The sequence below is a fragment of the Ruditapes philippinarum genome, unplaced genomic scaffold (genome assembly GCF_026571515.1).
Source record: "Ruditapes philippinarum isolate M1 unplaced genomic scaffold, ASM2657151v2 ctg1448_1_1_1_1, whole genome shotgun sequence".
Classification (NCBI taxonomy): Eukaryota; Metazoa; Mollusca; class Bivalvia; order Venerida; family Veneridae; genus Ruditapes; species Ruditapes philippinarum.
Window position 1 is genome coordinate 64210 of NW_026862677.1, and position 24625 is coordinate 88834.

The following is a 24625-nucleotide window of genomic DNA, read 5'->3' on the forward strand; positions in this document are numbered from 1 at the left end:
ACAATGTCGCAGAGGGCGTCAACTTAGCTAGTTACTTCCGGGGAAAAATGTCAACAAGACAAAGATGTGACATGTAAATGGAAAATATATTTTAAATAGTAGAACATATCGCAATAAGAATTCGAAGAAAATGTTATCAAACTTAATTAAAGTACACCAAGCCAAACAGTCGGCGAGAAAAGAGAGACAAGGTAGAATTGTCACATGTTTTCGCGAGTTTAAAATTATTATGATAGATATCTTTATCCATGGTCAAAGGTAATTTGATGTGAAAAAATATTTTCCAGAATTTAGTTAGATTGTTCTTCCCCTTGACAGTTCCTTCCATTACTTTTCCTATCCATTTGTTTGTGCTACTTCATGATTTCACCAACTATTAAACAAGTACTGGACCCCTGACATGCCATGACATTTAACAGGCCAATGAGATTAATTCTTTATGTACAGTCACCCGCAACAATATGAAAAGAAGGTAGCCCTGCAAATACCGACAATATGTCGGTCAAAAGCTATACATAGCTTATGTTTTTGTAAAATGTTATATATGTATACCGACAATAAATAAATTTTGATTTGATTTGAGTGCTAGGCCTAGGGGCTCATGCAAAATATCCAGGGACACTGTCCAAGACTCAAACATGTAATGAAATCTTCCTCGTTGTTAATGTCTACACACTGAAAAAAGATAGTATGAAAAACGACAAGCCCGCTGTCAAGCATAGATGTTGTTGAATGTTGTGATACTGAAAGAATTTGTTTAAAAAAAAAGATTTTATTAAGTGACATAGGCCTGACATTATTTTCACTGCTGTTGAAAAGACTACTTGCTTATAAAGCAATATTGAGTAATTAAACTGAAAATCAACACATAAAAATTGATATTTTTTCATTATTTGTTTGCTTGTTTTTGTTTGCAGAGAAAAAGAAAAGAGAAGCAATAATTGCAGCATCTGCACTAACTCATTCCCTGGTGGATCACCTGAATATAGGGTATGAAACTTAAATACAAACTTAAGATTTATTAAATAATTTTAATTATGTCTTATTCTGCTAGCGGCAACTGAATCCACCAATGCAACCACTGCAGACCAGAATCAGCTGGTATATCTACTGTAGGCACTGGTCGCTATTCAAAATCTGTTAGTACTGTGAACTGTGTGAACAGTGCCTACAGTGAAATTTTAAAAAAATCCCTAAATGATGAATAATTTTATCCATATTTAAAGATGGACTTGGCTATTTAGGATATTTAGCAGGTTAAGGGTTAATTTGGACATAATTATACTTATAATAAAACCATAAGCTTACAGATTGATAATAAAATTATAACCAGTTTGATTGTACAGGTACAAGTACATGTTATAGGCTTTATCATGTACAGTTAAACATCTGTTATACAATAGTGATATTCATTGTAAGAATTAAAACAATTAAAATGTTCAAATACAAATGTTTATGTATCATAACATTTTTCAAAATATAAGCAAGTCAAGAATAATGATTTTTCTTATCTTAAATGCTAATATTATTTATAATCCTAAAGTGATCCATTTCTTATTTCTATATAATTATGTGTAATTGAAAATAAATTGATAAGCCAACAAAAATTTAGTGTAATTTAATTTGATTTGTTTCAGAGTTTCAAGTGTATATATATGTCACCTTTTTTTGAAACAAAGAGTCTATTAGAGTGATTAGAAAAAAAAAATGACTTGATTTCTTTCAGAGTGGCAAATGCATATGTGAACCAGAAAAAGCTGGATACTGAAACAAAGATTCTGCAAGCCAATGCTGCTCAGTTTTCAAAGCAAACAACACAGTGGCTCAAACTGGTGGAGGATTTTAATACAGCTTTAAAGGTTTGCTTTATAATAGACACATACTCATGATGATTAAACTTACATAGCGGTGGCATACTGTACTGTACAGGCATCTGCGTTTCAACCCATGGAATGGTGGTGGTGGTGGTAGTTTTCATGGCAGTAAGCCAAAGTGAATTTACCAGAGCACAGTTTACCCATCTATGCTGTTATATGCTGTCAAGCAGTTTACCAGTACTAGTTGCCTTCACTTTTGCAAGGAGCTGATAACTTCTGTACATGCAACAGCAGAGGTACAGTGTGAATGGTAGTAGAAAGGATTTTATGATCAATCTCAACGAAAGTGATTTGCACCATTTGGGAATTGAACTCGGGTTGTCCGAATCCCAGTCCAACGCTCTAGGTATTGAGCTAACCAAACAGTTCAATCCTTGGAATGTGGTTCCATCACTTTATTTAGTGAGTCTGGGAGTCAGACACTGGAAGCATTTATATGAACAAGTATTTTATAATATTAATAAATGTGATACATGAACTTGCTTTTACTATAGGGCTCCAATAAATATGATTAACTAGGATGCATAATTATTTACAATAATTATTATTGTACTGAAACATTACATGTTGTTGGCAATTTTCTGAATGTTACATTTTTTTTGTAAGATTTTAAATATGTTTTATAAAAGTTCTGTAATAGTTCTGTTTTGATTGGGTTGTAAGTCAAAAGAAATATGGTAAAGATTATTATGGTAACTTTCCAGCTTTACTGGTAGAGAATGATAGACAAATGATAGATTATACCAAAATCACTTGCATGAATGCCAAAAAAATCATCTACCTTTTGTTTGATACCAGGGTAGTTTCATCATTATAAGAATTAAACGTCTCTGGTAAGATTTGAACCCACAACAAATAGGGACAAGTGATTCTAAGACTATGATCATTGCCATTCAAAAATATTTGTTAATAGCTTGACTGTTCAAAGAATAGGGAGAGCTATTGTACTCTTGTCAATGTTGGTGTGCCGTCAAAATTTGGTTAAGTTTAAGCAAGCAAGTTGATTATGATATAATCTCCAAAGCTGCTGAATAGTATGAGTTGAAACTTCACATATTTGTTCTCTGTGATTATCTATGTATTTCAGTTTGTTTTATCTTTACTTACAGGAAATAGGGGATGTTGAAAACTGGGCAAAAAGTATTGAAACAGATATGAGGACTATATCAAGTGCCCTGGAATACACATATAAAAGAAGTAAGTCAGTCAAAGTTTTTTTAACCTCGACCATGCTAAATTTCTTAAATAGACATATCTGTCTTTCATGGACTAATAATATCTATCATGTTGCAGTTAAGATTGGAATATCTGTCCTGAGGGGACCTGCCCATGGACAGGTACTCAATGGCAGATATTCTAATCTGAAGCACAAAAAGACATTTCCCTATTTTCAGATATTTTTTTCTTGTATATACCTACATATTCTATTATAATTTAAGTTCTCTTCCTCAATAAATCAATTTTTCATGAACACTTATGTCAATTTTTCTTACAAATTAATAGCGTAAGTATTTACAACTTCGTTCATAAGGCTGCAATGTTTCATTTTTAATAAAGCCGAAATTATGTCATTTTAACACTGTTCATTTATGGACTAAAATGTCACCATTGTATAGCACTTGAAAGCAATGCAGTAAGACTACCTGAAATATGTTAAACATTTATTTTTTTCTTTCAGATGAAAGTTAGCCATAAGACTAGAGATCTGTGATACATATTTTAGTTGTAATGGTTGAAAATCACATAGTTCAGAGAACAGATACTTTGACTGTTAACCCAACTTTGGATATATTAAAGCTATGGAAAGACAGTTGCAAAGATACTTTGAAGGTTGAAAAAAAACTCTTAAAATCAGACAAAGAAGGATTTGTATGTACATTTCCTAATTACTCACAAACTTTGTATTGTACAAAATATATAAATGTATATATATGCTTAAATGATTATACAAAATGTACTTTCTGGTCTTCATTGATAGAATGCTTTTTGTATAAATTCATCTGGGAGAACGACTTATAATTTATATAAGAAGCCATTGTATGTGTGGAAGCAATATCCATATTGCACTTTGTTCCTTTTGTTTTTGATTTCGTATTTTAAGATGAAAAAACATATTATATTTTAATGCATACACAATCTGTTTTTGCTCACAATGGATGCAAACACAAATTTAAAACAAGAACCCGTATAATTTTTTTTTCTTATTACAATAATCATTAACTTGGTATCAGAGCATTTTTTTCATCAGTTAAGAGGGTTAATGTACATTACATCTCGACATAAAGGAGGATTCTTGAAGTTAAAAGTAAAAATGTAAGAGAAACGAAAGAAATGACTGTGAATGTTAGAGTAAAATTTTGGCCCTTACTTCATTTAATAAAGAAAAAGGAGTGAATTTGGTTAGAATTTTATATAAAATGCTGTTTAAGCATGCATATTGTATTTGTTTGATGATGGCTTAAGTATATTAATTTATTATATACCTATAAATTTTCTCCCTAAAATTCAAGCAAATCTTGAAGCGCTTATGCCCTTCAATTGATAGAAATATCTGTATTATGTTAGTGACAAAAATGTTTTAAATATAGAAATGCTGGATTATTTTTCTCTATTGGTTCCCATTTTAGCTGTGCATTATGTAGGATTTTGGAATCGAGAAGAGATACCTTGTAGGGTGTGGCCTCTTCAACAAAAATGATGCATTCATCCGTCATTCATGAATATTATTTCTTGCCAGCTATATTTTGTGAAAATAACTGATAGACGTTCAGTAGATTGTATCTCTTTATGTCTAAGAATTTTATAGGTATAAAATAAAAGGATATTATTGTCATCTTAATGTAGTAATGGGTTGACTCCTTATATAATTTAATACGAGTTAACCAGTTACTGCACTAAGGTGACATAATGTTGTAGTAGCTTTCTGAGGTGATGTATTTTGCTACGTACTTGCATCCTGAGAAAATTGATAATTGTGAGACCAAAGGTCAATTATGTCAATTTTCCAATGTTGCATGTAGATATTACATTTTCTTCAACAGTACAAAGTATGTATTTAATTATATAGAAAATGAATGCTTGTTTTTTAATATTAATGTTTGTGTGTTATATTTTTTGCTAAAAAGACTAAGATTGGACACTTTTTGTTGAATGATACACGTGTATATGAAATTGATTTTGTTTGTATGATAAAATGCTATTATGTTATGTATTATTTATTTTTGAAATGTAAATGCAAATAAATATATGAAAACTGTAAAGTTGTTTTCTTAGTTTATTGGATTTAAAGTTTAACAACAAGCTGTTGGGAAAGACAAATACTTGAATTAAAGCAGCATGCCTCCAGTTTATGCTAATTTTCATGAAAATTTTGAAAACATACTTAAAAGTAAAATACTATAACATGAACAATGAAAGTAATTTACACATTGCATACAGCATTTACATTCCATGTAAATTACAACAGAGGCCAAAAGATGCAACATAGCCCTTACTTCACTAGTCACACAGTGGAAATATGGTGTCATTTTTCACAAGTTTGTCATTGAAAATTTTGGCTCATCTCAATGCATGCAGCTATAAACATCTTTCTTACACCCTCTTAAAATTTCTATAAGTAATAAGACATGCATGTATGGTCCCCATTTCAGAATTGCTTCAGTTATTCAGAGTATAAAGCTGAATAAAGAAAACCTTTCAGTGACTTGTTCTCATGAACTTATGAATAGATCTTCCCAAGACTTGAATGGTTCTATCTTAGGTTAATGTACAAAGACTTCAGTAAAGCACAACACAAGTATATGTAGTTGAAACAGGAAACTTTCATAATTATGTTGTCTTTATAATGTAACCGTTGAACTTACCAGTGAGGTCAGATTGGAACAACCCCTAGCCATAGCATACTGGTAATACTTGTAAATGACTGTAAACATGACCTGCTGAAATGTTTACTTGTAGAGATAATGATTATGATGACATATAAGAAAATTTCCATAAGGTCGCCAATTATAATTTAAGAAAGTTATTTACTTGACCTCTTGTGATTGCAACAATATAATATTTGTTATGCTATTTCAACAAAATCCTAATCTGAAATGAACAAAGATAAAAAAATTTTTTAAAGGATACTGCAATCGTAGTGAGCAAAAAATTTACAATTATCTTAATGTGTTCTTTATAGCAATTCTACATTTTTTTTTGTACATTTTTTTTTGCAACCAATATAGGATTAAAGGGTTTTTTGACATGACGTGACTTGAAATATTTTTCCGGAAATTTGTATATTATTTGATGTAGATCTAGACCAATAACTTGTGTGCATATTTTCAGATCCTTTTTTGCACCATTTTTCAAGAATAATTATTTCAAATTTGCAAAATGACCCAAAATGAAAAGGCTGCAATGCTATCCACTTAAATCGGACTTAGAATTGCACACAATCAATCAATATTCAATTCAATTCTGAGTATTTTCTTTTCCTTTCCAGATTTTTCCATTTTAAATGATTAACTTCATCTATAGTGTTTTTAGACTTTTTGACCTCAGTGAAACGCCTTCAATATCAATAATATAGGAAAATATTCAATATAAATAATATAGGAAAATATTCAATATCAATAATATAGGAAAATATTCAATATCAATAATATAGGAAAATATTCAATATCAATAATATAGGAAAATATTCAATATCAATAATATAGGAATATATACGAAGAGTATCAACATAAAATTTTGACCAGCAGGACTGTTGAAAATTCTTCTTACATTTGAGATAACAACAGAATAATTTTGCTTTATGAGTTTATTTACATTTCTATTTAACAAACATAACAAAATAATTTATTATATAACAATATATCACTTCATTATCACATCCTGTTTAAAATAAAATTAAATACCTTATTTCATTATACACCCTCACTTATTTGTTTTAAATATATCTTTAAAAGCGGTCCATAAATCTGAATACGACACTTTTTGTGGCGACTCAAATTTCTTGAAAATGTCACCATGATACGAAACACCCGTACCTTCAGGTAAATACTCCTGAATATTACTACTCACACGTTTATATTCTTTCTCAAAGTTATAAGTCATCATTTGCTTGTCTAAAATAGGAACTATAAGGTTATAGTTAAATATCTTGTTATTTATATCCTTCAAGGATGTTTTGAAAGTTTCTGTAATGTCCGCCATATTGGCCTCTCGGTCCTCCGGGCGTGTAAGGTTTTCACATCTTTTTATGTCCTTTGCTAGTTTCTGTCTACAAGCACGTATGTCTTCTCTAAATAGAAAGATACAAAATGGATTAAAATAAAACATAAATATGCATCTAGCAAACACATCTTATAACAAATGTATCAATAGTTTGACAAGAGGGTCAAAATAACCCAATAAATTAACAAGATCAAGATGCAAATCTTAAAGCCCCAAAAGAGACAGTACGTTACTACCAAGTGGATTATAAAATGTCCACCTCTCTACACTGGCATTGTGGTTCTAACTCAAACCAAGGAGGTTACCATACTTCATTATCAGACCCCAACTATAATTTATTCCAGAAATCCAAAAATAATCATAATAAGACCTTATTCACAACTGAACTTTAATGAATACATTTATGTTTAAACTAGTAGTAACTGAACCTCAATTCAACATTTTGTCTTAAAATATCACTCCACACAAAAAGAAAATCTTAAAAGATAAAAATCTCTCTTAATTAGATTTGTGTCTTTTATTTTAACTTAATTTGCTTGACCTTTAAATGGTGTTTTACAATGTTGGACATAGTGCTCTAACACATTATGAGCTAATTCTGAGACAGGGCCAAATTTGGCCATTAATGAACCCTTTTAACCGGAATGGTTACCGTCTGCTGATTATTATGCGAACAACGTTACCCTTAAAGGGACTCCACTGAGGTTTTTTGACATGACTGGACTGAAAATAATTTTTTGAGATTATTACTCCATTTGATGTAGATCTATACTAATAACTTATGTGCAAAATTTCAGATCATTAGCTTGCTCCGTTTTTCCAGAATAATTATTATAATAGTGAAAAATGACCCAAAATTGAAAAGCGTTTAAATGCTTTTCACTCAAATCGGACTAAAATAGCACAAACATATGATTTTCAATGTATTTCTTCTATATTTTTTGGTTATATTTTATTAATATTTATGTTTTAAGTGCTCATGTTTATCTATGTGAAAAAATAAAATTTATGTTTTGAGGCTTATAAACCTCTGTGGAGTTCCTTTAACCTCTGTTCTGGAACCAGTAGTGATAAACATTTTCCGCCAGTATTGAGCCTGTACATTCGTGTAGTCGGACCAGGCTTGATTTTTGTATTTTTCCATTGAAATCCCTTTGAATTTTAGTGGACTGATCCAAATCAAAGAAGGGCAAATCCACCTCACAAATTAAACAGATTACAATATAAAATGAAAATACATGCCTTATTTCCTTTTGTTTAGATATCCAGTTTGGTAGTAAATCCTCGTCAAGCAAAATCTGATTGAGTTTTTGTGTAGTACGGTCCATGTATGGATTATCTTTGCTGAAATCTAGTGGTTTGCCCATCCCTGAAAGGTTATCAAAGTGACCTTGAGACATGGACTCTACAATCATATCCTCCACAAGTCTGTCTAGTGTGTTACTGTAATATAAAGAAAAAAAATTTTTTTGCTTGACATTTCATTATCAATGGATAAGAATCACAAATGAAAAAAAAATATTCATCAGTATGAAAATTAATAGATTGTCATTGATAACAACAAATAGGCATTAATGCACTAATAATTAATGCTTTCATATGATTCTTAACAATTTAACCGTATTTCAATCGCTGATATATAAAAAAACGCATTCAAGTTTTTCCAGCAGCATAAATGAAGAAGAAAAAATCAAAACTAGTAATGTGTCCATGGGACACGGGTGCCCCCACACTCCACCAATTTGTCAATCTTGTGTCTCTAGGTAAAATTTTTTTTTGGCTACATATGCCCAAATTGAAAACTAAAAATCTTTTATTAAGTAAAGGGCAAATACTACAAATAATGAACAAGAGGGTAATGATGGCCCTGAGTCGCTCACAAGAAACAACAGCTTATCAGTGTTGGAATGTCAATATATTCTATTAAATTTGAGCATAGAATATGTTTAAACGATAATTTGAAGAAATGCCATGTCCTGAGGCATTTAAGCTTTAGCTTAAACGGGGCTAATCAAATTAATATGAGCAAACTTGATAAAAGACTACCTAAGAATGCTACTAAGTTTGGTGATCATCTATCAATTATTTCAGTAGGAAATGATGTTCGGAGGCTTTTCCTATTTTAAGCTTTAGTGGCCCCTAAAAGGGGCCAATCAAATTAATATAAGCAAACTTGATAAAAGAGTACCCAAGAATGCTACAGACAAAGTTTGGTGATCAGCCATTAATTAGTTCTGTAGGAGAAGATGTTTAAACGTATTTCTATTTTTAATTTTAGCGGCCCTAATCAAATTAATATGAGCAAAATTAATAAAAGACTACCAAATAATGCTACAGACAAAGTTTGGTAATCATCCATCAATTAGTTCTGTAGCAATAGACTTTTAATTGTATATCTATTTTTAATTTAAGCGGCCCCTAAAAGGAGCCAATCAAAATAATATGAGCAAACTTGATAAAAGACTACCCAACAATGCTTCAGACAAAGTTTGGTGATCATTCATCCATTAGTTCTGTAGAAATAGACATTTACAGGTATTTCTATTTTTAGCTTTTGTGGCCCCTAAAAGGGGCCAATCAAATTAATATGAGCAAACTTGATAAAAACACCTCTCGAGAATGCTACAGACAAAGTTTGGTGATCATTCATCCATTAGTTCTGTAGAAATAGACATTTAAAGGTATTTCTATTTTTAGCTATAGAGACCAGTAAAAGGGGCTAATCAAATTAATATGAGCAAACTTGATAAAAGACTACCCAAGAATGCTACAGACAAAGTTTGGTGATCTTCCATCAATTAGTTGTGTAGAAATAGACATTTTAAGGAATTTCTATTTTTAGCTTTTGCGGCCCTTAAAAGGGGCCAATCAAAATAATATTAGCAAACTTGATAAAAGACTTCATAAGAATGCTACAGACAAAGTTTGGTGATCATCTATCAATTAGTTCTCTAGAAAAGGGGAGATAAATCAGTTTAAATGCAAAATAGAGTTATGGAACTTGGTCAGTGACATACAATTATGACCCTTCATGCATATGTAGAGTTTCAAATCAAAATCTCTGATAGTTATTGAGATATGTAAAGCTTACATGTAAACATTAACCAAGAGACTAAGTAAACAGGGGGGAGATAAATCAGCCTAAATACATGACACAGATATGAGTTCTGTTCAGTGATTATTATTTATGACCACAAATAAGTACATGTGTAAAGTTTCAAGTAAATATTTTTGATAGTTCTTAAGACCTTTAACCAAAATTTCTAAGTTTCAAAGGGGCATAATTCTGCAAAAATGCAGGCAGAGTTATGCAACTTTGCAAATTGATGTACATTGTTACTATAAAAAAGTATTGTAAATTTCAATTGAATATCTCATGCCATAATTGAAATATTTGACTTTACAAAAAACTTTACCAAAATTTCTAAGTTAAAAAGGGACATAATTCTGTAAATATTGTAGGCAGAGTTATCCAACTTGTCAATCTGATGTACATTGTTACTAAAAAAAAAGTATTGTAAGTTTCAAGTAAATATCTCGAGCAATAATTGAGATATTTGACTTTACAAAAAACTTTAACCAACCGACGCAGTTGCCGGAGAAACTGCAATAGCTCTCGATATTCTTCGAATATGTTTCCTTCAAGTAATAAACATGACAACAAATATTGCACTGGCCATGTTTCCTTCAAGTGATAAACATGACAACAAATATTGCAAACACCATGTTTCCTTCAAGTGATAAACATGACAACAAATATTGCACTGACCATGCTTCCTTCAAGTGATAAACATGACAGCAAATATTTCACAGGCCATGTTTCCTTCAAGTGATAAACATGACAACAAATATTGCACTGGCCATGTTTCCTTCAAGTGATAAACATGACAACAAATATTGCAAAGACCATATTCCTTCAAGTGATAAACATGACAACAAATATTGCAAAGACCATGTTTCCTTCAAGTGATAAACATGACAACAAATATTGCACTGGCCATGTTTCCTTCAAGTGATAAACATGGCAACAAATATTGCAAAGACCATGTTTCCTTCAAGTGATAAACATGACAACAAAACTTGCACTGGCCATGTTTCCTTCAAGTAATAAACATGACAGCAAATAAATCACAGGCCATGTTTCCTTCAAATGATAAACATGACAACCAATATTTCACAGGCCTTCTTACAGTGATAAACATGACAACAAATATCTCACAGGCCATGTTTCTTTCAAGTGATAAACATGACTGCAAATATTTCACAGGCCAGGTATCCTTCGAGCGATTAACATGACACAAAATATTGCACAGACAATGTCTCCTTCAAGTGATAAACATGACAACAAATATTGCACTGGCCATGTTTCCTTCAAATGATAAGCATGATAACAAATATTTCACAGGCAAAGTTTCCTTCAAGTTATGCTATGTTTCCTTCAAGTAATAAACATGACAATAGATATTTCACAGGCCATGTTTCCTTCATGTGATAAACATGACAGCAAATAAAATACTGGCCATGTTTCCTTCAAGTAATAAACATGACAGCAAATATTTCACAGGCCATGTTTCCTTCAAGTAATAAACATGACCGCAAATATTTCACAGACCATGTTTCCTTCAAGTGATAAACATGACAACAAATGTCTCACAGGCAAGTGATAAACATGACTGCAAATATTTCACAGGCCAGGTTTCCTTCAAGCGATAAACATGACACAAAATATTGCACAGACCATGTTTCCTTCAAATGATGAACATGACAACAAATTAAGTATGGTATCTCTTGCACAAAGTTTATCAATTGCCTAAATTTGGAGGTTTTAAGTGTATTCCAGGTCTAATATTTATTCCATCTTCAGATAATACCCTGTTCCCTCTTTATCAAGGAGTTTGCTGTTTATTTTATGAATCACATACATGCCACCAGATACATGTAAGCCAAAGTATTTAAATACAAGCAAAATTTGGAAAAATTTACTAAGATTTTAGAAAAGTAAAAAGATTCAAGATTTAAGTAATAATTTACTTGTTATCTGATATTTCAGAATTTATAACAATTTCTACTGCGTTACTAACACAGTAAGGGTTATTTTTGCATATTTTTACCTCTTTATGGTAATATACGTGGGTTGCATGTGCAATTGATAATGTGTAAATTGCTTCCTTCTGGTTATCTCAAAATATTATACATCTAAATACATTTTCAAAATTTCATGAAAATAAGCATGAATCTGGAGGCATGCTGCTTTAATCTTCTTCTCTCTTATATTTAGTTATATTTACAAAAATTACAGGAAATGAATCATTGATTTCAACAATACAAATTACCCAAAAAGTGATGATAATTTTTTTGTGAATCTGTGTAATAAAGAGGTAGAGTATTTATCACAAACTGTGAGTGAAACTTCATTCTGAAAATAAAATAATCATGTTTTTCTTTAACAAATATGTTTTAATACATTATAATATTCTATTTAAATAGACAGAATTAAACATATAATCAAGCCTTATATCATCATATGTTTTTTTGACAGAATTTTATAAAATCTAAAAGGTTCATTTTTCAATTAACTCTCATAACAACTGTTAGAAAAGGAAGTGAGTTATTTCCCTTTCATTTCATTCAAAACCAAAAGAGGAAGTAAACATAGTAAAATTTCCACTAATCTTGTCAAACGGAAAAAAAACAAGTTTCAATTGATTATTTCTATGAAATACTTATAAATCCAAGTTTTAAAGTAAGTTTAAAACTTTATTTCATGTTCACAATTTCACATCTACTTGTATATAGAATGAATTATGTAAGAAACACAGATATATATAATATATATATCTATATTTAGCTCCATGGTAGGAAAGTAGTTCAGGCAATACTTCAGACAGTGTTTTAATTTTTATGTCTCCCTTTTATCAATCTCAAAAAAGAAAATATTTGTTTCAATGAATTATGTATCTCAATTAATTAGACATTAACATAATTATGTTTAACATTATAATGTTTATTCACAATTGTCGTGTTATATAAATCTAAATTTCCACATATCTGGTCAAATGAAAAGAAATATTTTCCCTTCATAATTAATTTTCAAGAAATTTAAAGCAGCACTCCTCCAGATTCATGTTAAAATTTATTAAAATTTTGATAATGTATTTGACAGTAAAATATTGTGAGGTGAACAAATCAAGTTATTTACATATTGCAATTGGCACTTACAATCCATGCCAATAACCAAAAAGAGGTCAAAATGTGCAAAAAAAGCCCTTACTGCGTTAGTAAAGCAGTAGAAATATGGTGATAAATTACTGCAAAATCAGTTTTAAATCGCAAATAATATGTAAACTTTAACATTGATATTGATTGTTTTTACCTTTCTTGAAATATTAGTACATTTTTCTCAATTTTCATTTTTTTGAAATATTTTGGCCCACCTGGAGGCGTGCAGCTTTAAAAAAATTCAAAGTTATTTTAAACTTTATTTTATATACACAATTTTTTGTCATTTGTATTAAATGAATTATGTAAGAAAGTTTTACATGAATAATTGAATTAGTGTTTAATTTAAGTGTCTCTCTTATATCAAAATTCTATGAAGAAATATTCAAATTTACGTAATAGAGAAGAAAAAATACCACAACCAAATAAAGAAAAATATGCAATATTCTTGATCAATTGATAACTTTCCGAACTTATTTATCTTATGTTTCATAATGTCCAGATTCAGGGTCTCCTGTTCTGTTCTGTTCTAGGACATAAATGACAAATAAGTAACAAGTAGAAGTCTGTGATAAAATTAATTTGACTGCTTAATGAAATGTTTTTTTCTTTTACTAATATATTACAGAATGTTTCAAGAACCTGACTACAGAGAAAACTTATCCTTGATGTTATCAGAGGTTTTACATGACATTGGTGTCAATGAAAGAATAGTGATGAGTAGGAGAAGAGGAAACATGCTGAGAGAGATTATGAGTAATATCCAAAATAGGTTATCTGGTCTAAATGTAACTAGCTATAATCTAGGGAGTCAAAGTGAAGGTACAACTACTATTGGACTTCATTCAGACATTGATATACTAGTATGTTTTCATGATTGCAATATAATACAAGAATGGTCAGAGTGGGAACCTGACAAGTTAAACTACCTCATGATACATGATGAGAACACTACTCCCGGGTATTGTTTCTTACAACTACTCAGAGATGATGAACCTCTTCCTGCAACTGTCATTCCTGATGAACACCATATTACTGATAGAAGAGGAAGAATATTGTATAAAAACACAATGATTAATGATTTGCTTCAAGGTGCTGATCAGAAGCATGGACCATCTATTGCTGAACAAGGACAACCTGGATTATGTGATAGAGACAGAGTGAGTGCTTTACCCTGTAAATCATGGCCTCAATCAGCATCAGGTTGGTTACAAATACAGGGTATTAGCAGATGGCCAACACAAGAGATGAGAAGATATGCAGCAAGTAATGGGTGTTTTGTTGTTCCAACTGGAAGTAAGGTTAGTGAATATCCTGAATTGGAATGGAGAATATCAACAACATTGGCAGAAAGATGCCTTATGTTCAATCAAAATATAACACAAATAAGGTGCTATGTACTATTGAAAATGATTCTTAAGTCATTCCTTAATCCTCAAGATGAAATTAACATATCAAGTTTCATGTGCAAAACAGTTTTATTACATTGTATAGAAAATACAGAGTCACAAATATGGAAAGATAACAATTTATATACATGTTTAACATACTGCTTATTGGAATTACAAAATTGTGTACATAATGACTGTTGTTCGCATTTCATTACAACGGAAAACAATTTGATGGCAGGGCAGTTTACAGCTGAGACAAAACATGAACTTTCAAAAAATATTTGTGATTTTATACAGAATGATAGACAATGGTTACTAAGTATTGATATTGATGATGTTGGTCATAGACTTCAAGTTAAACTGAACAGGGTACCACATAGAATTTACTATTTTCCTTCTTCCCTTGTAATATATGAAAATGTTAAAACGTTGGCATATATAAACATTGCAAATGACGTAAGTTATCAGCATATGCTTATTTTAAATTTTTTACTCAATAAAAACATTAGAACAATAAAACAATCTATAGGTAAAGTAATGACCTTCTGTGACAATGGTACTAGATTAGAACATGCTGCATTCAAGCTTCTAGCACCTTTCATTTTTACCACATACGGATCTATCCTAGCATCATCCAGCATTGGTGAAAATAATCAAGTGTCACCTCAAGCATTAGTCTGGCTATCAGCTGGTTTAAACTCAGATATCTCATCTAGCAGACTTAAACTGGCGTCAGTGTTTTACAGTACAGGAGATATGGAGAAAGCTGACCTAATTCTGAGACACACCGAACAACAATATTACTCCTATCCTGTTTTACCTATCTGTTACTGCCATCATCAACTCCCAGAAGCAGTAACAGCAGAATTCAAGAGGTTATGTAATGAACAAAGTGAGGACTGTATCAAACATATTACAGCTTTTTGTGTTAGATTTATACAGAAAGAGATCAACTGTGTTCCTAAAGAACTGCAATATGAAATGTTCACACATAAGTATGAAGACTGTTGGATGGACTGGGCTGTAGTTGATTCTCTACCTTTCTTATACTTCCTACAATACAAAATCAATCGTCATCTACAAAGACATCAAGACCAACAACAAGCACTTTGTAAACTCATAAGAACCTTAGAAACAGATAAAAACCTCAAACATAGAGAAACAGCTCTCAACATTTTAGGACAATGTATGGAACAAGAAAACAGACCTCAAGCAGCATTAAAATGCTACATGCTTTCTCTACAACAAAGGGCAAGAAACAATGCAGCAAACTACCATATATGTAAGCTCCTTTCTGGCTTACTGGTTTGCTAATAAAATGGGATCCAAAAAATTATGAAGACTAGTTTTCAATGATAGCAAACAAATTAAAATGTCAAAATATAGGCCTGCCATTACATTTTGTATCACATACTATTTTGAAATACCATTAAACATGTGACATTGAAAGAATGATTCCAACTTCATTGACTTTGAATATGTGACTTTACATTTGAGACTTAAGAGCCTCAAGTGAAGATGACAATATTGCTTAAGTTATGCAAATGCATTTTTGTAAATATTAAATCTTATTTTATAAGATGAAGTTTTTTCCAAGTTTCTTTATACAGTAGTCAAACAGTTTTAACTGTCACCTATATATATACGTGACAATAGAAGACTACATATACATACATACATATATATATATATATATACATACATATATATGTATGAATGTATGTATGTATATGAAGTCTTCTTTTGTTAAACTTGTCTATTTACAGGTAAATAGACTTTTGCAGATGATGCCATTTTTATTCATATATATTTTCCAATTTTGTGATTTTCATATTTGCACTTGAACTGAGAAATTGTTGGCGCATGCCATGGTTTTGTTGTAACGAAGAATAAAAATTTTGGGTAGCCCATACTTGTCTTTTTACAGACCCCACTACCCCAGGTCCAGAACTTACAGCAATGTCAACAAGCCCCTTTGTTTCGTTTGAGCTGCCACACCTGTATATAACATGACCCTGTCTAATGCACTGGTTGCTATGGAAAGTCAGGAGCCACCAATGTGTCAGGTCAATAAGAACAATGTAATGGTCAACTAGAAATGTGTCAATAGGACACGGGTGCCCCCACCGCGCCACTGTTCTGTCAATCTTATGACTCTAGGTCAAATATTTTTTGAAAACTAAAAATCTTTTACTAAGTAAAGGGCAAGAACTTTACAAATACTGAATTAATCCACAAGCAAACCCCAAGGTGCATAAGTACACATGCTGACCAACATTCTTGTAAACTTTCAGGCCTACAAGTGAAATACTTTTTGAGCTATGCATGAACAAGTTGAAAATTAAAAATTTAGTGATGTTGATCATTATTCCTGTAAAGTTGGTTGATTCTAACTCAAGCACTCAAGGAACAAATAACAACATAATGAAACAGTTTTTACTAGGTCAAGGGAAATAACTCTACAAATACTGGATAAATCCACAAGCGAAACCCCAGGTTCAAAACTAAATATGCTGAGCAACCTTCCTGTAAGGTTTAATGACTCTATGTCAAATCCTTTTTGAGTTACATGCGACACAAGTTGAAAATTGATGAAATTTTCTAAGTGAAGGGCAATAACTCTAAAAATACTAAATAAATTGAAAATTGCAAAAGTTTACTTAGTCAAGGGCAATAAGTCTAAAAATACTAAAAATATCCAGACAAAAATATCCAGGTGCACAACTACACATGCTGATCAATATTGCTGTAAAGTTTCATGACTCTAGGTCAAATACTTTTTGAGTTACATGTGACACAAGTTGAAAATTGCAAAATTTTACTAAGTCAAGGGCAATAACTCTAAAAATACTAAAAATATCCAGACGAAAATACCCAGGTGCACAACTACATATGCTGATCAATATTCCTGTAAAGTGTTATGACTCTAGGTCAAATACTTTTTGAGTTACGTGCAACACAAAAGAGAACGGACGGACGGAAGGACGGACGGACAAGGGTAAATCTAAATGCCCGCCACTAAAGTTGGGGCACAAAAAAAAGATAACTTAAAGCCATTTTTGGTTATCAAAATAGCAGCTGCTAACAACATCAAAATTGCATTAGAATGCCATCACAGATAATGAAGTTGTGCAATAATTTGCTGCTAATTAGTCAGTAAATTCATGATGCAGTTGAATAAACTTGGTAACCTGGTAACTACACCAAAGGGCATGTAGCACTGGTCTAGTGAACTCTACAAAAGTCATAAAAATCATGCCACTGGGGGTTAAAAATTGCCATACCCTGTGGTTACATTGACTTGAAAAGGACACTTTTCAAGAAAATACAAGACCTAAATAAGGTGTACATGATTGTATTTATCAAATTTTATTTTTTTCAACAAAAAATGTTTGTTTTACACATTTCTGTTTTTAATCTGACACAAATGTATTTTCAAAATTTTATTTTCCTAAAATAGCACATGGTGTATTTCCTCATGGGCCTCATACTTATTTGAAACTACATCGCTATGTGATAAATTTATTCAGACATATAAATAAATATACAATTCATGTACATGTGTATGAGAATACATGTATATACAAAAAGACGGTTCTGGTAATATCCAGTAATAAATGAAATACTAATGTTTCAAATTTATGTTTATTCTGCAAGCACTTTCATCAATTCAGTTATATCTTCAAGCAACAACATAAATAAACACAAGTTTGATAATAACATAATGTTATAAACAGATAAATATATGTTCCGGTTATATCATTTTGATCTGTAAGAGAAAATGTCAACCAAACAAGTCAATGTATCTACAATGGGCATTTCACGAACACAGGTTGTGAATTATAAAAAGACTGACCTAATTTTAGTTTTCTTTGCTCTTTTTTGATCCTTGGCTACAAGAGCATTGTCTTCCTCCGGTACTATGCGTTTAATTCTATACTTCAACACATTTTCCTGTGCTTTATTCACACGTAACTGCTCATACTGTTTCTGTCTCTGGGCTCTGTTGCCGAACCCAAAGCCCTGCAAGGCATATCACAAAGGTATAACAATATTAGCCCTTTAAGCTCAAGCTTACGTTAAGACTTACCTATGCTACATGTACTATACTAAATTTATTCAACTCATTCAATAAATCTAGTATTAAAACCTGATATGCAATATCATGCAACTAGTTCAATAAATTATTATATATTAACAACATAGTTTTGCATTCAATTATGAATCAAAAGCATTCCCATATTATAGCCTATATATCACATACAGTGTACACACAAATTAACTGTTTACAGTAAGAAAGAAAATTAATTAATTGACATGCTTATAAATAGTTTAAAAGTCACATTTAGCATGTTTTTATGCTATTTTTGTAAAATTCAAATGATTAGTGAATCATCCTTTTCATTAAAGATCCTGTAACTCAACTTTTTATGGTTTAATATCATAAATCTATTGCTCAAATGAAGATCTATCAATATTGTGGTTCCAAAAAGCATTATTTTTAAAGATATTACTGAATTTACATTTCAGGTTTATAAAGGGAGGTAATTAGAAATTTATTTTCTATAAAGTCCAAGTCAAATTTTTCAATAAGAAATGAATGCATATATTTTAATGATTACATAATTATAATGTGGACAAATATTTGCAGTACATATTTTACATATTCTTCGATGTTTGAAAATAGTTTTAGAACCACAATTATATACATATATAGAAATTCACTTAAGTGTGGTTTCAACCTTAATTACTACATACAGGATCTTTAAATGGCTTGATTATACTCCTGGTTCGTGGGTTAAGTCATAAAACCAAATACACTGTGGTAGTAAAAACTGAATTTGTTTGCACAGAGTGAGTAATTATGTCTTACTCTATACAAGATTGTACCTCATTGTCCAAATACTGTCTATGCTGAGCTTGCTTTGTTTTCAGATCAAAAATATCTTCATCATCCTCATCTTTCTTGTAATACTTGTCTAATAAATCATATTCTTCCAGCTTTGTCTGAAGATGGTTTACATAATTGTAATAATAAGCTTTAGTTTTAAAAGCTAAATAAATGAAGATATTTTAAAAAGGTAAACAACAAAATTATAGATTATGCATAAATTTAAGAAATGTAAACTAATACACAAACCATGGACTTCCTTGCTGGTCATAACAATTCAAAATTTTGTTGAATTTTAATGATATTATTTAATAATTCTTTACCATTTGCAGTGTAAATGCCATTTTGCCATACTTTTAATTTTACATATTTTGGAAAGTAAATGCTTAAGGGGTTAAGGCAATTCTTTAAAATCTCATTATCTGTACACTGACAGTATTTTTTCTATTAAAACACTTCAATTTCACAAAATTGGAAATGGCATGGGTGAAAGCTGTTTTTACGAATGTACTCCTGATTAATCAAAATGTTTTATAAACATTGTAAAATCAAAATTTTTATATCAATTCATTGAGAGAAAAATAGTTAGAAATATACAAAACTCATGTAGAAGCATCATAAAACTTTTAAGAATGAAACACTTCCTTGACACTGTATAAAGTTGTTTTAATGGTTGAATAGCAAAAATTAAAATATTATTTTGAACAGCTGAAAAACAAGAGCTGTCCGTAAGACAGCGCGCTCGACTTTTTTATTGCTTGCCAATAAAAAAAGTTTTTGCAGTAAAAGGCAATACAAGAATCTCTGTATTTTTAAAGTGAACAATGGCCATGAGCATTAAGATATTTAGTATATTGGACATGTTTGGGAATCATGATTGTAAACAAGTATTCCAACTTTCAAATTAATATCTCAAACAGTTCAGTCAAAAAGTGGACTGGTACTAAAAACTTAACCAAGATTCTAAGTCGATAAAAGGCCTTAATTTTTAAAACAAATCCTTGACAGAGTTACCTTCTCTTGCGTACAGATGGGGGTAATGATGTGAAATAGCATTAAAAGTTTCAAAGCAATATCTCAAAGGGTTAAGGCAATAAGTGGATTTTACCCATATTCAATGTATTTTCTAAGTCAAAAAGGGGCATAATTCTGTCAAAAACCTTGACAGAGTTATGTCCTCTTGTCTGTTGATGAAGGTCGTGATGGTAAACAAGTATGGTCAGTTTCAAAGCAATACCTCCAATGGTTTTGAAATAAAGTGAGGTGGTACAAAAAACTTAACCAAGCTCAATACACTTTCTAAGTCAAAAAAGGGCCATAATTCTGTCAAAAACCTTGACAGAGTTATGTACTCTTGTCTGTAGATGGAGGTTATGATGGTGAACAAGTATGGTAAGTTTCAAAGCCATACTTGTAATACTTCTGAAATAAAGTGGGGTGGTACGAAAAACTTAACCAAGGTGTGACGCCAACGCCGACGCCGACGCCGACGCCGGGGCGAGTAGGATAGCTCCCCTTTTCATAGAAAAGTCGAGCTAAAAAGCACTTTCGAAACATACACATACATGTATTGTGTCACAGGGTCGTTACCTTAATAGCATTGTATGCTTCTTTGGCTTGATTGAACTTCTTTGGGTCAGCAGTTGTAGACTTACTGTCCGGATGATATATCTTCACCTTCTCCAAGAATGCCTGTCGCAGTTCCTCTTGTGAGCATCCCTCGGAAACGTTCAGGAAAGTGTAACAGTCTCGGAGGTTATCTTGTATTTTGTAACCAACTCTACACAAAGCGGATGTAGTAAAATTGCTGCCTTTGTAACACAGTTTGATACGAGTTATACCATGCTTGCATAATGTAAGTCTGTATGTCACCATAGACATTTTTGGTAGATTTGAACAATTAAAATCCTCCCTGAGAACTCTACTGCACTTGTATTTAAAGTTACATCCTTTACCTTGGTGATCTGAAATTAGATGGAACAATAATACCAAAGCTACAGAAACGGAATGGGAAAAATATACTATAAAGTTCATGTTAATGTATCTCTAGGCTGCTGCCTACTGCCTTGCTATTGTTTAAACCCTTTATCATGATATAGCAAATATTATGATTTAATATGATTGGAATTTGGTTCCTAGTTATAGCCAATGGGTGCATTTAGAGTAACCAGCATTGCGACATTTCAGCTTTACTGGTGGAGACCTACCTCATGTGCCCCACTGTGCATTATTTCAGGCACAAACAGGCACCTAAGTAGAACCATCAACCTAAGTTAGATCAGTTAGTAGTAGTATACCAAAAAAGACTACTATCATGTTCTTCTCAAGGAATGCAAACACATAAGTTATTAGCGCACATGCCATTCCCAATGGATAATTTTGAACGTGAATAAATCTACATATTTTCTTTTAGTAAACTTTTATTAGAATCTGTCTGCTGCAAAATCCATGTTTTTTAAATCCTAACCCAAAAATCTAATACAACACTTACACTACCCCTAACCCTAGAAGTAAACTGCAATATGAGTGTTTTTGTAGAAAATCATAAATATTGAACAAATACATGTATTATTGGGTAAAATCATAATATTAATATTAAAAATAGATTCGGACAAATTCTAAACTAAACTTTAACAGTTTAACACCGTTTAACCGAGTTTACAAGTTTGTTCTATAAATTACGTAACATAGCACTCCGGGTCAAACAAACCAATAAGACATTTGCATTAATTTAAGTAATTATAATAACTTATTTTCACTACACTTAAGTCCTCTCTTTTTACATAATATTACATGTTTTTTTAACTTTTAAAAAAGTTATATCTTGTATCCGACTGGTACAAATGGCGTGTTACAAAGAAAGGGACGTAACTATTACAAACTAGAAATCCATTATCGGAGGCGAAACGCGCATAAAATGCCTTAAACTATAAATTTAATAACTTTTACTATGTTTGTAAAGCAAAACATTGATTCTTGACATTGTTACAATAAGATTTTGTAACATTCCTCTTTTTATTATTAATTAATTTGTTAATAATTTTTCAAGATCATAATTATGTTTCTCGTGCAGTACATGATTGCAAAAATTGCTACATGTACATATTGATTTCATTGCTTTGTTTACTGATGCCAAAGCTAGGTAGCGGATCATTGACTTGACAAGTTCCCTATTTTCTTCCCTAAGGGAATGCTCACCACTGGAACAACTTACCCCACCCCTCCTTCATTTGCCTTACTTACGATCGACATACAAATGTCTACATTACAACGGGGGTTCAACATTATGTGGGAATAGCTGCATATTAAAAGTGAAAAGAAAAAATATACGCAAGAAATCACGGATTTATAAGTAAAGTCCGTGCTAGAAATAAATTAAAATCACAATAGAGGAAACATCTATCTCTGATGATTATAACAGGGCCTGTCAAATAGAATTGGAAAACACTGAAATTGCATAATTTTAATATATATTCTTATTGCAAAACTTTTCAATTCCTAATTGTAATAAGACATGTACTGGCACTTTTTTCTATAATGGTTTTAACAGAAAAATGAATTTCTTCATGTTATGAATTTGTCGTACTGAATCATCACATTTTGTATTGTAACTGCGTGTTGCTAGAAAGGTTGTTCGATGCACATACCGCATTAATAACTTTTCTATCTTGAAAAAATATTAGAAATGATAGTTGAACGTCTCAATTCTGATTAAAAGGACACAAAGAATAGAGGAATTGATAAAAGATTGACCTTGATTTTCTGTCAGAATGTTAGCCACTTTCATGGTATTTCTGCCATCACGGCAGCATTTAAAATAAGTATCTGCCTACAACGGCAGCATTTTTTCTTAGACCGGACCAGATTGAACGTCTGTAAAACTTGCAAGAAAAGACTCACGGGGTAGATATTTGGCTTGCGTGACCCCAGTGGATGAACGTCTATATTAATAACACGAAATCTTGCCATTTATTTAAAACTTGAGATATTTTGAACTAAAAAACAGACATTTTCGCGGAATTTTCCGAAGCTGTCACTTTTAACCTGCTCAAAATAGTCTAAAAACAGGAAAAAACGAGTCCAAAATTACCTAATTACCTAATAGTATCTCCAGTCAATGGACAATAGTTTCATAGCAATGAAATGGGCCGTATTTGTGTAATATAATAATAACCTACCTGTACCGAGCGGTAAATTTCAGCTATCTGCCATCACTGCAGTGATCTGCCATCACTGGCGCCAGTAATACGGTGTGATTAAAGATTGGAATAGTTTGCCAGATAGTATGAAATGTATAACAAATCAAACACTATATCATACAACCTCTGGTAAAAGCTTCCTTGCTACAATTAAGCGGCACTGCACAACATCAATGTCATTTTCTTGACTGACATTATAAGAACACCTCCTTTCATTCTATTCTTTGTCAACTAATGCACTTCTCGTTTCTTATTTTCTGTGATTAAGTAAAACTTACTGTGATAACATAGCCAAATGTCATCTCCCACTTTTCTAACCGATTTATGTCATGTTAGAGGGTGACTGATTGGTTTGCAGATGTTAGAACAATGTATATTGTAGTATCGTCTGTAAACAAGCGAATCTTGGGAATATATGTTTTGTGGGAGGTCATTTCTATCAGCAAAAAAACAAGGTGGATTCTAGAACTGAATAAATATGTTAATATGAAGTTGAACTTTAATTATTCAGAAATAAACATTGATATATGGAAGGATTTTTTTTTATCTTTTGTAATGCACAGCTAACATAGGCCTTAATTATTGAAGTATGTTTTAGCATAGGAAAAAAATCAGTGCAATGTTTTACTAGATTAAAATTAAATTGATGCTGACTGCATAGTCTAAAAATAATTTTATAATGTTAGTCACAAAACATCAATTTTTTGTTATCTTTCTCAATAAATAATTAGTATCCACCAAGGCCATTGCTCACTAATTACTCAGCTAACAAGCCCCTTTGATGTGGTGATGTTAATTAATGGATTATTGATAAGTAAAATTAGATCT

At 31.4% G+C, this 24625-nt stretch overlaps 3 protein-coding genes across 4 annotated transcripts; 2 read left to right on the forward strand and 1 right to left on the reverse strand.

Moving 5' to 3' along the window:
* The first annotated feature begins 1 nt into the window (after position 1).
* On the forward strand, positions 2 to 5137 carry LOC132719854 (biogenesis of lysosome-related organelles complex 1 subunit 1-like). The gene is made up of 5 exons (XM_060703786.1): positions 2 to 191; positions 918 to 990; positions 1727 to 1859; positions 2987 to 3074; positions 3556 to 5137. Exons 1-5 carry the CDS (start codon positions 131 to 133, stop codon positions 3564 to 3566), a joined length of 366 nt encoding a protein of 121 aa, XP_060559769.1. The 5' UTR covers positions 2 to 130; the 3' UTR covers positions 3567 to 5137.
* A 1535-nt stretch (positions 5138 to 6672) lies between these two features.
* LOC132719856 (dnaJ homolog subfamily C member 28-like) lies at positions 6673 to 22472 on the reverse strand. Of its 2 annotated transcripts, none has more exons than XM_060703788.1 (6): positions 22392 to 22472; positions 21189 to 21562; positions 19598 to 19714; positions 18564 to 18730; positions 8340 to 8540; positions 6673 to 7164 (listed from the first exon to the last, which is right to left on the reverse strand). In XM_060703788.1, the coding sequence occupies exons 2-6, from the start codon at positions 21477 to 21479 to the stop codon at positions 6798 to 6800; spliced, it is 1143 nt and encodes a 380-aa protein (XP_060559771.1). In that variant the 5' UTR covers positions 21480 to 21562; positions 22392 to 22472; the 3' UTR covers positions 6673 to 6797. The 2 variants fall into 2 exon arrangements, with proteins under 2 accessions (XP_060559771.1, XP_060559772.1); XM_060703789.1 differs by having other exon boundaries at positions 22348 to 22435.
* On the forward strand, positions 12626 to 16310 carry LOC132719855 (uncharacterized). Its single transcript, XM_060703787.1, has 2 exons — positions 12626 to 12840; positions 13945 to 16310. Exon 2 carries the CDS (start codon positions 13946 to 13948, stop codon positions 16019 to 16021), a length of 2076 nt encoding a protein of 691 aa, XP_060559770.1. The 5' UTR covers positions 12626 to 12840; position 13945; the 3' UTR covers positions 16022 to 16310.
* Positions 22473 to 24625: the final 2153 nt, after the last annotated feature.